Source organism: Rhopalosiphum maidis, chromosome 2 (genome assembly GCF_003676215.2).
Source record: "Rhopalosiphum maidis isolate BTI-1 chromosome 2, ASM367621v3, whole genome shotgun sequence".
NCBI classification, from domain to species: Eukaryota; Metazoa; Arthropoda; class Insecta; order Hemiptera; family Aphididae; genus Rhopalosiphum; species Rhopalosiphum maidis.
The window spans coordinates 7,781,866-7,794,146 of record NC_040878.1 but is presented as its reverse complement, the minus strand read 5'-3'; the positions used below and the strand labels follow the sequence as shown (position 1 = coordinate 7,794,146).

Sequence of the window (12,281 nt, the reverse complement as noted above, 5' to 3'; positions counted from 1 at the left end):
TATAATAATATATTTAAAAATTATATTATTTAATTTTAACAAATACGGACTAATAATTAGTCTAATTTTTATTTATTAGAATTATTATAATCTTTACAAATAATTACAAAGGTTTCTTTGTAAAATTACTTATGCTTATTTAAATATTTAAATTACCTTTAAAAATTTTAATTATAACCAAAGGTAAATAATGCTAGAAATTTCATCATACCTCGCTATTTGATGTGCGTCTACAGCCTTGTCATTTTGAAATCTGCAATCAACAAATGCTACTGTTGGTACTCCATTACCCTTATGAAAACACTCTAGCGCTTCTTCCGTAATAGTAACACGATTCACAGTCCATTCCAGATTTCTGGCTGTTGTTGTTATAGATTGCCATACTGAATCATCTTTAGATGTTACTACCAGTATCTATAAAATATTATAAATTATATTTTAATTTATAAGTTTAAAATTTGGAATAAACAACACAAATATAAAAATAATTTTTATTAAGGTCTAGTATACGGTATGACAGAATACTGTGCAGCTGTGTGAACCGAAGTTCTGAAGTGCGCACTGCAAGAAATTTAATTTACAATTGAATAACACCACGAAGATTATCGTAGGTACTATGAGATAAACGCAATTATATATATAAGCCCCTCCCTTAGATCTATACAGACAAGCCCAAACGGAATCAATTTTGTTGAAATTAACCATCCTGACCTACCTACAGTTTCAAAAGGATATAGTAAATTAGTAACTCATTCACCTAAGAAACTAAAATCCAAAAACCCTATACGGTACTCTTAAATGAGAAAACAGAGGAGATGCGGGAAATAGATGGACAAACACTAAATTCAAAATCATTCCTTCGTTAGCGCTTCTACTAGTTGAGTACCATTTGACCTAAATCGAGCATAGTGGACAGCCTAAAGTGTATAAAAACTGAGTAAGGTAGTTGTATATTTTTGGTACACAAACGGGGTATGACCGATTCTTTACTCTTTGAATATGAGGTAATATGCATACAACTACATGTTACATCGTTAAGGAATGGTAAAGATCAATAGTGGAAGGTGTGATAACAGCGTTACACGAATATAGACCAGCGGTGGTCAAATGGTTTGAGGAACTTGATTCTAATATAACTAAAGAGGAAGAAGAACGTATCTCATCCTTTTAATATTTTAATGTATTAATTTTTTTCATGTTTATATTACCGTTAATGGATTTAAATACGTTATTGTAATATTATTCACCAAGTGTCATATATTTAAATAAAGAATAATGAGTTATTTAAAAAGAAATCACGATCCAAGTATTATGTTCTAAGCCCTAGTCAAATGAATGTATCGTGATTAATGAAAAAATAAATATGATACAAATAAAGTGAATATAAGCAGTGTAATAAAAATTCCATGATTGATGTATTAAAAATATATATATTTATTATTTATACATAGGTATGGGTGAAACGACAACAATAAAATTATACTTTTATGCAAAATAAAAATAAATACAAATCTAAAATTCATTAAAATGATTAATACCTATCGGCGAAAAAAAAATAAAAAAAAAATAAAAATTTCAAGTTTAAAAATAGGATAAAAGTTTGAAAATATTAATAATTTTAATTTTGCTTTTTTACATTACGATCAGTTAAATTTTGATTTTTGGCAAAATATTTGAGTTATAATAAAACTGATACATATGTTCTTTTGTGAAGCCAATAAAATTGTAAATAAAGTAGATAATAATTTAATTAAACAATTAAAAGTTTAAGCTGATTATTTTGATAATGTTAATAAAAAATTAAGATAGAGATGGTATGAATATCAAAGTTCTTATGTATGAGTATGTCAATATAATATGTCACACATATGCGATAGATGTTCGACTATACAGTAACTCACTAACACACGGAATTGTATAATAGGAAGATTTTAAACACACAAATTAAGGCTTATTATAATATTTACACTTATTTTACATACAATATACATATTAATTATAATAATATGGTATAATTAGTATTTTTTTTTAAATATTTAAATATTTTATTACTTATTTATTATAACATTTCAAATCAAATTTCATGAAATTGCGTACCTTTTTTAACGAAGAATTTGAACGCAGGTCTTGAATATATTTTGAGCAACCAAACATGAAGTTGTTAAAATTGTCAGGTGTCTAAACAAATACAATAATAATAATAGTATTATTTTTTAACTTCATAATTATGATCGTTCAATTAGCTAAAATTAAAATGTAAGAACCACGTGAAATAAACATTTATATAATCATAATTTAGAAATTAGGAATGGTATAAAGCTATAATTTTAATGTCTTATAACATAGTTTTTTTTAACTTACCGATATTCGTTAAATAATATTCAAATTCATTAAGAAGGGATATTATATAATATATGAACAATAAGTATATAATATAATTATTGTAAATTAACTTAATTATATAAATGAAAATATATATGTTAAAATCAATAAGTATAATTACATTAAAAATTTAATCGAATTATTTCATTCAAAAATGAAGAAAATGACTCGATTACGGTTATGAAACAAATTACGCTTAAATGCTTTGATAATATGTAAATACATAGGTTATTAAAACGAATGGTTTAAATTATAATTAAGAGTATTTATTAAAAATAAGTACTTTTAATTGTATAATAGGCTCATTGTAATAATAGGTAATCATGAATTATCTAAATAATTAGTATTAAAATTATTTTAAAAAGCTACAAATATACTGAATATTTGAAGTAGTTAATAGTTGTTTAAAACTGTGCAGAGAGAAAAATATGTATATTTCTATTAAAATATTAATTTAAAAAAAAAACATCCGAGTAAGTCGTTTTGCTGTTTAATTGGCGTTTGAATACTTCTTCATTGAATTTGTTACTATAATCGATGTGTTTAGTTTAAAATGTTAGATTTTAATGATAAATTAATAATCTTTAAAACAGAATTTATTTCTAGAATATTTTATGATTTATTAATATTACTATCCTAGTAATTTATTTTTTTTATTATTAATAGGTTTATAATGAACTAATTTTAGTAAAAAAAACCTCGCATATATATATTATAAAGTTTATAATATAACAATATTTTTATAGTAATATATCTTTTATCATTGCCATTTAACTTATAAGTCAATATAGGCATATCGTGTATTGATGTGAATAGGTTCATGATATTAATTTCGTAGAATTAATCTAAATATTTTTAAAATTATATTACATAGGGGCGTACGCATAGAAAATAATATTATATATTAATCAAGCGGGAAAGTTTCATGTAGTATCTGTTGAAATAGCCACAATAAATTTATCGCCGTTAAATTGGTCAATATGTTGACAAAATTAAACTATAAAATACTTGTCACATACCAGTTTATAAACTAAATGCTGTATCTGTATAACTCAACAAGATATAACTGAAATAAAATTATGGTTACAAATGTAGACATTATTATAACCAACGATAATTTCGATAAGCTACGGTCGTCATCGTCATCTGTAATCTAAACTCTATAAATTATTACCAATTCAGTTGAAGGATGGCATAATGGCATTGTATTTATAGGTAAAACTTATCCTATTCAACTAAATAGAAATAAATAGAGATTAATTAAAAAAATTGGATAGTCTTATACGGTACAGATAAAATAAAATATAATTGCGTGAAATAAAATAGGTGTTTAAAGCAAGTAAAAGATCACACGAAATGAATTACAAAACTATGTGTATGTGTTGTATATGATAAGAGAAATAAAGTACATTTTTCAAAAGAAATATTCCATAATTTCTAACATCAATTTTAATGATATTAATTTACATATAAGATTTTAAAAACTCAATTGATTATAACATTACTTTTAAAATATAACAACACAGTATCATTTTAAATTTTAAATCATAAAAAAATTTACATAAAAGACTGTATTTTAATATTATAAAGTACAAAATAATTTTAAAACGAAATATAATATAGTATAATGACTAATAATAAATAAATAAAAAAGTATTATAAAATAATTTACGACGTTCAATCATCCTGTTATCCAATATTATACCCGTGATCAATTGTTTGCGATTAATTACCAAGGTCTATTTCAAGTCCCTACGGTTAATAATTAAAAATAATAGTTACAAGTAAATATTCTTGTTTTTTAGTAATTTTTTTTTCTAGTCTTCTGATTATTTCGAAAAGCAATGAATAGTTATTATTTTTTATCAACGAAATCAATTTGCTTCAAAGCGTCCTAAATGTATTATATTTAGAATGTGGATTTCTATGTAATTGCATATTTTTTTCCTTTTCATATTTTTGGATTTTTATCAGTAATTTTTACAAATCATAAAATTTTGAAGTTAATAGCCAATATTTCTTTGCAATTAATTATCGCAATTAAATTTTTGCATATTTTTACAAAATTCAATATGTATTGCATTGAATTAAAGTAAAATTTTAAAAAAAGGTATAAAATAAAATTGTATCAAGTAGAAAAATTTAAAAAGTTCTAGGTATAATTTGATATGGTTGTTTCAAATATGACCCAACTACTTGGGTTGACGTTGAATAATCGTTCTCATTTGTATTTAAAAATATATTGACAGAAAACATCACAGCTTCATTGAAGAAAAATTAGAAATACATGTTTATTCATTTTATTAATAAATAAAATATAATGAAATAAATAAATTTTTAAATTTATAATACCTTTTTTACAATATTTAAATATAAGTACAAATGTTAATATTTTTATTGATATTGTAAAAAATTGTCATATATATAATTAAAATTTTGTTGCATATTTATTGTATGTTTTCCGCGTATTTACATGTTTGTTGCATATTTTTACGATTTTGACTGCATATTGTATGAAATATATTGATACCTTCTAGTGCATAAAAATCCGCGCTCTAATTACCTATAATATATTGCTCCAAAGATGATGTCAGACACACAATTAATAAAACAAAACTCACTATTTCAAAACGTATTAGCTTAGAATCTAAAATTATTTTTCCATTTATATCTTAAATTATAGATTATTTATTATACCATACGCATTACGCTAGAATAAAGATATAATTGTAATTTGTGGTGGTTTCAAAAAGATAACATTTTTGGACAGGCCTTTTTCAATCTAATGGGTACACTAATTGATTTATAGTAGTTTAAATCTGGTCGAATTTATATTGGTATTTAGTTACAGAAAGCCAAATAGAAAGGCAACAAATCCCAATCTACGTCAGTAATTAAGAGAAAAAAGTCAGTACGATTAAATTTGATACTCAAAGTAATTTGATCAACAATATATTACATGTATATATATATTTTTTTTTGTAAAAAGAAAATCGACGGATAATCGTTATATTGCTAGAAGCTTATAATTTATAATCGTTTAATGATTTATAAACAGATGATAAAATAATTATGGTTTTTGATTGGCTTTAATTATATACACATAGAAATGTGATTCATACCTTTAGTTATTTTACAAAATGTATACGTGTATATAATTTAATTGTTTTAAATATAATTATATAAACATGTATAAAGTGGTATTACAGCTATCCTTACATTATTTTTATAATTATACTTTTAGTACCAACATAATCAGTGTTAAAATATAGAATAAATAAGATTATAATTTAATCATTAAATGTATTCAAAAATTGTTTTTCTTTTTAAAGATTTGTTTTAAATACTTTTCCGAGTGACATTTCGTTACATTTTTCCATTTTCAGTCAGAGGGTAGGGCACATATTGTATTTAAATGTTTTACTTTTTCGTCTAAACTTTCGTATAATTTTACGATGTTTTTTTATAGAGTTCTCTCAAATACTGTTACCATTTTTTCTGTATTTTGGTCAGAGGAGGACACATTGTAGCGTAATTGAATATTCAACTTTTTTGGTAAGTCAGTTAGATACTTTTCCAATTTTTTTATTACATTTTTTCTATAAATATCCCATTGTATTACCACGTCCATTTTCTTCATATATTGAATTTTGAGCATACATTTCGCATTAATAGTACACGCATTTAAGTAATTTAAGTTGTTTCCGAAAAACAAACAATGTACAGTAATATAATATAAAGAAAATTACAATAAAATGTAATAAAGCGATTTAAAGTAAAAAAACCTGATAATTTACACGTGTATGCGCCAGAAATTCTTAAAATTGTTTTTTATAATAATATCTTTAATTCTAATTTATTTGTATACATAGATAGCTTAATTATTGATAATAAATAGAAAAATTATGTAAATAACTTCTATCTAAATACTCAGTTGGAATAAAATAAATAAATTATAGCTATAGAAGATAAATAATTTAAAAGTCTTATAGATCGCGATAACCTAAATCAGTATTTTACTGTACAGCCGTACAAAATAGATACAATTTAAGCTTCTTAGTTTTTAAAAATTATTTAAGTATTAATAGTTTTATATTTTGAATGTATTTAGCTACCACTTGAAGTATTTTTTAAATTATTATGAAGATTTTATAACAGTTTTTATTCCGTTAATAAATAAAAAAAAATTATTGTTCTTCTGACCTAATTCACATATTTTTACATGGTAAAAATGGTTATTTTATTTAAAGTTACATTGAAACGTTGACGGATGATGAATAATATTAAGTCTTACTTTTATTATTTTTTGAATGGATTTTATATTTACTTGTGCTAGTGGTGAATCACTCCGGTTTATTGGTGAATATGCATCTACTGTATCCCTTGACAAGTCGGACGCAGATCCACTCCTTCGACAACAATTGTCCCACATTTCTGGCAGGTTATTCAGTAACTATAAAATTACAGTTAAAAGAATTATAATAAAAACTATTATAATTCGAATCACCAAGCTAACTTAATTAATAAATAAAAATTTTCAAGTGTTATGCAAATGACAATCATTTAGTACATTTAAATTTATTTTTACTTTAATTGTTTTACCACCAGTTGAACAGTAATTTCAGATTTATATGTAATTGCACTGAACTTTTAATTAACTTTTTATGTCGTTATTATCAAATCAATATTCGAGCGAAAAAAAAGACAACTTTTGATCTTTAAACCGCGATTTTCATCTTTTAAAATTTATTTAAAGGTTTAATTCAGTGGCATTATTATTTTCTTTGACTTGGACAACCATTTACTGATTTACTGCTTCAACGTTTTTTACACTACTTTATGTACATGGTAAGGGAGTATATATGTAAGAATACAGAGAAAGTAGCTCGACAAATTTATAAGTGCTAAACATCAACAAATTCTACAAAACATAATTTGAAGAAAGTAAAATGATTGAACAAATTAAAAATGTGTAAATAAGCCTTTTAATAGTAATTTACAATTCACATGTTGATAAATCACCATTATTCTACGGAATTACAAAATCATCAAACTATTATACTCTGTTTTACGTATATTATTTAGTAGTCTGTGTAAGTGTGGGCGTCCAGTTTTTTATTGATAATTTACAGATTTCTAAAATTTTATTAACATGAATGTCATTGGTTTAAAAATAAAATGTATTTATATTTTTCAAATGTGCCGATTAAGCTAAACACTAAACTGGGTCAATTGCAAGAGCTGCAACCTCCCTAAATTACACCACTGGGGTTTAGTTTTATGATACGTGAACAAAATTAATCTATTCGTTTTAAGGTACCTAAAATAAATAAAATAAATTAATACATTATTTAATATATATATATATTTAGTAAAAAAAATGACTATGTAATATACTTTATTTTTTTAAGAACCCATTTTAAAAATATTGTTAATTATTGTATAACATAGTGCTTATTCAATATTTATATAATGCTTGAGCGATGACAAAACTCGTTTGAAACTTTAAAGTTCCGTGTTTTAGGGCAATATTACTTTCAATTATTTACAATTGATTAACTTATACTTTACTACTTTCTAATTAATCACTATAGTATATGTGGCATTATAATCACTTGAAATTTTGTATTGATTTTATTTTCATTATTGAATCAAATTGAATATATACAATATACATAATTGTATCTTGTTAAAGCATACTTAATACAAATAAATATATTTCTAACTAGTGGATTCATACAATAATATGTAGATATGATTCAACATATTATATTATATAGATATTTCCAATAAAGTATAATTTTACATTAAAAAGATTTCCGAAATAATGTTCTTTATATGTATTAAATATTAATACAAATAAATAATGATTTTTTATATATTACAGACAAAATAATATTACGTTTTTTTGTTCACGTATTGATATGCACGTAAGTAACTTTGAAACACGATACATAAAAAAAAATTAAATATAGTTATAAATAAAATGTATTCTACTTTAATTTTAATATAAACATGTTGTTATTTGACACGCGTTCATAAAAACTCATAAAATAACAAATACAACCTAAAAAGTTATCAAGTTTCACTGATTATAATCAATAAAAAAAATTTAATAGGTGTAAATTGCTACTTGCTAAACTAGAGTAAATCATATACTACGTAAAAAATAATACTAGTAAACTTCAGTTCAATTGTATTGCCTTTTATTGTTTATGTATAGATAAAGGGTACATTTGTTAGATGTTATTTAATAACCAATAATAAATAAACAAATAATTAATTAATTTAAAGATCCTATCAGTTATATAATATATTCATACTTCAATATTATAAAAATGGATTACAAATCATTTTTTGTTTTTATTAATGCACCTATATTTTAAAGTTATAGTTTTGGTCTTTTAGTTAAAATTATATTTCTGTTATATCACACAAAACCAAACTTGTCTTGTTGTGTATAAAATAATATATTAATATTTAATATTCTTCAAACAAAAGCAAATGTTTTTTCTCAGACTTGATATTTATTTTAAAATTGAGTACACAACACAATGCTACTAGCTTTATTTGATATATAAAGTTGTATACGAGTCCATTGGTTACACTCGCTTCTTATTGTCCTTAATAGAATGGTCATAATGTATAAAAGTTGATGCGGATAAGTCATGTTTCAAAACTAGTAAAGTGTATTATGGAGAAGATAATTCAAGTTTTATCTACAGGTGTGTGATTAAGATACCAATATTTTGAAGGCATGAACTATAAGTTTCCCTGGGGAGGTAAAAATGTATTACCAAAAATCCACTAGGGAAATTGAGAATTCGATACATTTATTGTTCTTACATTACAGATACACAGATACACCGAAGGCACCAGTATAATATATTAATAGAATCTAAAATTAATCTCGTTTTAAATCATGGACTCTATTTTATGTAAATTTAAAATCATGAAAAATAGTACAAGGTTTTTTATAATTTTTAACACGATTGATTAATTTATACTAATGAAAGGAGTATTATTTAAATCGATATTTGTGTATTCAAAGTAATACGTAGCTATGATATCATAGAAATATAATTCGAAATCGTCTTTAAAAGTTAACACGTATTTTAAAATACCTTATTCAATAATATTAGATAATATAAGTTGTATGTAGTACAATAAAATTAAAAAGTGAACTTATTTTGTTTATATAAATAGGTATTTAAAAAAAAAAAACAAAAAATAAATTATGTATATTAATGAAAAATTTTAAATTGCTTTCTTTAATAGACTTGAAGAAAAAAGAAAAATTAAAAATACAATACGAAAATTTAATAAATTTCTCAACTCATTAAAATTAAATTGATTAATAACGTATTACTATTTGATTTTTAAGAAATTTTTAAGAGATTTTTAAGAGATTATTAAATATTTTATCATCAGTTATAAATTAATTTGGATACTTTAGAAGAAACTTGGCGTAGGCATTAAAAGAGTATTCAATTCCTCATTCACTTGATATTATTTTTCATATTATTCTAATAATTACGTGTTTACTATTTGACGTCTGGATTTTCCCTAGACTTTTTGTTTTTTTTTTGTTTTGGTGATTATAATAATAATATATGTTGAGTATAATAAGTGAAATATAAATATTTTTAAAATTATTATTAGGTACTGGTAAATTGTAATAACTAAAATGCTTGGATGTTGTAAATTGACGATATTAAATTTTCTATATCATACATAAAATATTGATAGTATTCCTTTAATGATATTTTTCATAAAATGAAGTTCATGTTTAGAAAAATTTTTTCAAAAAGTTGTTCTGCCTTACTCTTTATTGCTCGATTTTGATACATGTGAAATTCAAATTATTTGATTTATAGAGTTAATTATTGCAGTGTTTTGAAATAAGATAAAGCTAAGACTAACTATAACTTAAATAGAATAAAACATTTTCAGTTATTTTCTGTATTTAATAATCATATGTTTTGAAGATAAATAAAGATAAAGCAAAATCAAATAAAACATTAGGTTTACAAAATAAATAAAAGATTTTTTTTCTAAAACAAAATAATAGATGAGAATAATTTTGTTTAAATTTTAAACTATAAAAATAACATGATAAATAAACATATTTATTTGTTCATGAAAATATTTATTGAATAAATAGTACTTATATATAAAGTACAAGTTTTGTACGATATGAAAGGTTAAATATATATAATATTGATAATATCACATTAATTTTAATTATATTTTAAACTTCATAATTGCACTCATAAATGGAATCATTTTTCTATTGTTATATTTGTATATCTTATAAAGGAAAAATATTGTATTAACTATAAAAAGTATGAATAAGTACTCTTATTTTCGCCTACAAACATTAGAAAATATATTAATGTACCTACAATATATGTACCATATTAGTTTAAAAATTTAAGCTATTATTGGTATTTTTCCATTACTATACACACTACAAACTAACAATTAAAAGCAATATATACATGAATATTATGTATAAAGTACTCATTTACTTGTAAGCTTATATTATTGTTGACTGAATACCAAAATGTTGTAACTTTTAGAAATTTGTAGATATTTTTTTCCCCGAAAATGATAGTTTTTTAGATATAAATATAATTTATTTCTATCTATATTTCTACGTTTTATTTGTATTCATTGTAATATTATGACAATTTTTTAAAAAATTGTTTTAAATCCGTAATTTGTAATAACATACAATCAATGCGATAAAAAATTAAAATTATAAATAACTACATATACGATAAGACCATTAAGAATGATCCAAAAAAAAATTATATTAAAATTATAATAAATTGTATATAAAAAAATTAGAAAATGAATAATACTTACTCTACTCCTACTCGCTATGTCGTTATTGCTCACTGTATGTTCTGCATTCCATAATTCTGTATTGGCTAAGAACAAAAATAAAACAGAGGTTAGAACAAAATTTAAACAGTATTGTAGTATTTTAATTAAATATTATGTACTATATTATTTCTATACAAACTCAATTATTAAAAGAATTTTCAAAATAAAAATATACCTATCTTAACAATTATCTATTTTTAATCTATACCAAATTACAAAAATAATTTGTGTCTTACTATTCATTATAATAATTTAATAGACGTTATGAGTTTATGACAGTGTTTAAATAATTAAATGATTACTTACCATGGTAATCGAATTATTTCTAATTTTAAATATATCAAGTAAATATCTATAATATTTGTATAATACACGGTTTGAAATGTTCTTATAAAGTTCCTCATAAGTTTTTATTGCAGCCATTAATCAAAACATTTTTAATTTTAATAAATGTAAAATATCGAAATCCATTATAATTAATTAGAAATAATAAATATGTGAAAAATTATTATAAATAACGAGAAAAACTAAATAATTTTATGATAATGATACAGGAGAGTAGTTTCTTTAAAGACGATTTAACCAAGAAAAACATCATTGGTAAATTAGGTGATAGAAACATTTGTAAATTAATAACAATAATATTCTATAAGTGATGTTTTTCAAAAATAAATTTATCCTAATGCAATACTTAAATCAGTATATTAAAATACATAATAAAATGTCTTTAAAAATAGAACCTTACATATCGTTTTTTCTTTGAATCCTTTTACGCAAGCAATAATTTATCATTGAATTCAAATTTAACAAATCCAGTAACATACAATGACCTACTTAAAAATGAAATACACTCAAAACCTACTATACACTATACAGTATAGCAATTTTCTCGAGTTTTAGTTTTAAACTATCAAATAAGTGTAAATACTCTGTCCATCCCTTATAACCCGTATAAGTAGAATAAGTGCATGTTAAATGATATTATTGTTTTATTGAATTCAAAGTTA

The 12,281-nt window shown here is 22.6% G+C and overlaps 1 protein-coding gene across 2 annotated transcripts in view; it reads right to left on the bottom strand.

The window, feature by feature from the left end:
• The window catches only part of LOC113551191 (high affinity cAMP-specific and IBMX-insensitive 3',5'-cyclic phosphodiesterase 8-like), a 60,954-nt gene that overhangs the window by 25,821 nt on the left and 22,852 nt on the right, over positions 1 to 12,281 (bottom strand). For both annotated transcript variants that reach the window (XM_026953283.1, XM_026953284.1), the window contains exons 3-6: positions 11,254 to 11,318; positions 6,710 to 6,835; positions 2,098 to 2,178; positions 212 to 414 (exon numbers count right to left, since the gene is read on the bottom strand). In XM_026953283.1, the coding sequence (XP_026809084.1) occupies positions 212 to 414; positions 2,098 to 2,178; positions 6,710 to 6,835; positions 11,254 to 11,318 (475 nt within the window). The remainder of the gene's footprint in view (positions 1 to 211; positions 415 to 2,097; positions 2,179 to 6,709; positions 6,836 to 11,253; positions 11,319 to 12,281) is intronic.